The 2,705-nt window shown below is 48.9% G+C and overlaps 1 protein-coding gene across 1 annotated transcript; it reads right to left on the bottom strand.

Moving 5' to 3' along the window:
• Nucleotides 1-206: 206 nt before the first annotated feature.
• On the bottom strand, nt 207-2,699 carry CCN1 (cellular communication network factor 1). Its single transcript, XM_085303508.1, has 5 exons — nt 2,596-2,699; nt 2,255-2,471; nt 1,559-1,906; nt 1,229-1,431; nt 207-1,125 (listed from the first exon to the last, which is right to left on the bottom strand). Exons 1-5 carry the CDS (start codon nt 2,653-2,655, stop codon nt 826-828), a joined length of 1,128 nt encoding a protein of 375 aa, XP_085159634.1. The 5' UTR covers nt 2,656-2,699; the 3' UTR covers nt 207-825.
• Between the last annotated feature and the right edge of the window lie 6 nt (nt 2,700-2,705).

Here is a 2,705-nt window from a genome sequence, read left to right as displayed (position 1 = left end):
ATCAGAATATTTGCTTCCAAAGGCAAGCAGCATTTTCTGGCTATATGTTATGGAGCATGGAGTTGCAGCATGTCATTGACCCAAAGAAACAGATTTGCTTGTTAGTCATTACTTCAGTTTTCACTGAACTTGAAGAAACTTTTCTAGAAAGCTCTTGCATTTCCTTTAACTCAGTTGCTTTTCAAGATATTCTACTGAGAATAAAGTTAGGTAAATATTTCTTTATTAAATGATTAATTCCATAAATAAAATTTAATTCATTGAATATAAAATTAAAATCATTTACAACTTATTCCAGTATTACAGGGGAGAAGAGGAATAGGGGAAAAACTCAAAAAGCTACATTTTGATAAATAAAATACTCAGCTTTAAAACAACTGATTTCTGTTTGCCATTAAACTATAGTTGGTACATAATAGCTGCCACCGTGAACACCCTACAAGTGCCCACCTCAGGAAGGAATGTAACTTCCAACTTGGTTGAGAAAGGGTGGGAAAAGATGGAGGAAAGGGGAAAGCATAATGTTAAGTTGAACAGTATAGGGGAAAAAAAAAAGTTTTCATAACCAGAATGTGTATCACTTACAAACAGAAAACAGTATATAGAAGATAAGGTGCTCCAAAAAGAAGCAATAAAGCCGCTCCAGTATTATGAAGCCTTAAGTATGCTTAAATCTCTGTTGCATTAGTGTCCAGTTGCACAGTGCACTCTTGTAACATTTCAATGTTGCCCTCAAGTGGGCAAGGCACCATTTCCATCACAGAAGTCCTTTCTCCATGGCTGGTTACTTCAAAATTCTGTTTTGCATCCCACCCCCAACATGACTTAGTCCCTAAATTTGTGAATGTCATTGACAAGTCTGTAGTAAGGATAAGCTTCATTTGCATGTGGACAGTTGTAGTTGCATCTGCAAGACTGGATCATCATTACACTCTTAGTGAAGGTTTCTCCATCATCACAACGAAACCTGATCTTAACAGTCCTGGTCTGCTGGGGAGTACAGCATCTGCCATCCACGCATGAGCCACAGTACTTGGGGCGATACTTCTTCACACTGGAGCATCCAGCATAGGTAAACTTCACTGGGGCCTGGGACTTCCTCGTCTTGGTACATTTTTTCCCCTTCTGTAAATAAGAGGCAATAATATTAGTGGGAGATGTTTCTCCAGTCTTTACTCTCTACTCAAGCCAGTTTAGAAAGAAGAGCACAAGAAAAGTCTGTATTTACCTTTAGGGAAGCATAGCTAGGCTGGCCACATGGCCTCACTTCGCATATCCTGGTCTCTTTGATGAGTTTGCAGTCAGGATTATCATTGGTAACCCTTGTAGAGATGCCAGTTCCACAGGTCTTGGAGCACTGGGACCAGGAAGTTGTTTGCACAATGCATTTGGGATTCTCAAAAGCTCGGCTTTGTGGCTCGGATCCAAAAACTGTAAAGGAACAGGAGGGCTTAGACTAAATATATGCTCTCTCTTTCCATTGGGGTCTAAAAGGGTCACATAGCCTCTCTCCTCCAAGCCCAAAATGCCACTGTTACACAAATTAACCCTTACTCACCAGGTAGCATTTTCAGGCCTCCTTTCACAATGGCAATTAACTCATTGTTCCTGGTTAATTCGCCTTCAGACACATCCAGACCAAACTCTTTGCTGAAGAAGCCTTCCAGCTCATCCAGCGCATCCTTGCTTTCATCACAGACCCACTCCTCGCAGCACTGCCCCGGCACTTTGACGAGCCTGGGGCTGGGGCAGCCCAGGTTGGGAAGGGAGAGCTCCTGCGGGCAGAGCGGGATGCAGCCCACAGCTCCATCTATGCACGTACACTGGTGTTTACAGTTCGGCTGGAAGCTTTCGCCGTTCTGGTAGATTTTGGAGTTATATTCACATGGTCTCCCCTCGGACTGCGCTGCAGATGAACAAAGAGAGAAAGGAGGAGTTAGAGGTGGGAATTGCTCGTTTAAACACACGTATTTGCTGGTCTGTTAAATTCAATTTATGGTAAAGTTCCCTACAGTCCCCTGGAGACACGGGGCTAGAACAATAAGTTAGTCAGGAATCACTTTTCCTTATGTGCTTTTAGYGGAGCCCAGACATACTGAATTGCATTCCAGACTGCTGAAGTCATATGCCTTTCTGCCAAGCTACCAACAACAAAGCATAACCATACATGGACTCAAAATTACTAAACTTCAGCTCTACGGGCACCGCTATTTTCCCTCTTTCTCCGAGGGGAGCCGGGCGGCCAGCCCCTTACCTCTGCAGATGCCCTTGAGCGCGGTGGAGCTGGCGCCGAAGTTGCACTCCAGCCCCTTGGTGTGGTCGCAGGGCTGCTCGCGGCTGCAGTCCTCGTTGAGCTGCCGGGCGCAGACCTTGCAGCAGCCGCAGCCGTCCAGCGCCAGCCCCACGCCGGGGGCGCAGCGCGGCGCCTCCCGCGGGCACTGGCAGGCGGCGGGGCAGGGCGCGCACAGAGCCTGCGGGCAGAGCGAGGCGGGGTGAGGCGAGCGCCGCGGAGCCGCCCGCGCCTCCTCTTCCTCCCCAGCCCTCTCCTCTCCGCGCAGCGCCGCGCAGCGCCGCGCAGCGCAGGCGGACACTTACCAGGCGCGCCAAGCAGAGGAGCGCGGCGGCCAGCGCGGGGCCGCTGCCGGCGGGGCTCATGGCAGCCGCTGTTCGGCGGGGCGGTGCTGGGCGCGGAGCGGTGCGGTGCA

This window comes from Rhea americana, unplaced genomic scaffold (assembly GCF_003343005.1).
Source record: "Rhea americana isolate MKP2758 unplaced genomic scaffold, rheAme1 scaffold_2, whole genome shotgun sequence".
NCBI classification, from domain to species: Eukaryota; Metazoa; Chordata; class Aves; order Rheiformes; family Rheidae; genus Rhea; species Rhea americana.
This window is presented reverse-complemented; position numbering and strand designations above follow the sequence as displayed.

Excerpts from the sequence above, each read along its gene's own strand:
- CCN1 (XM_085303508.1), bottom strand. The coding sequence starts at position 2,655 with ATGAGCCCCGCCGGCAGCGGCCCCGCGCTGGCCGCCGCGCTCCTCTGC. Across the intron at positions 1,432-1,558 it reads AGGCCTGAAAATGCTACCTG|TTTTTGGATCCGAGCCACAA; the intron begins GTGAGTAAGGGT and ends GTTCCTTTACAG. Across the intron at positions 1,126-1,228 it reads CTAGCTATGCTTCCCTAAAG|AAGGGGAAAAAATGTACCAA; the intron begins GTAAATACAGAC and ends TCTTATTTACAG.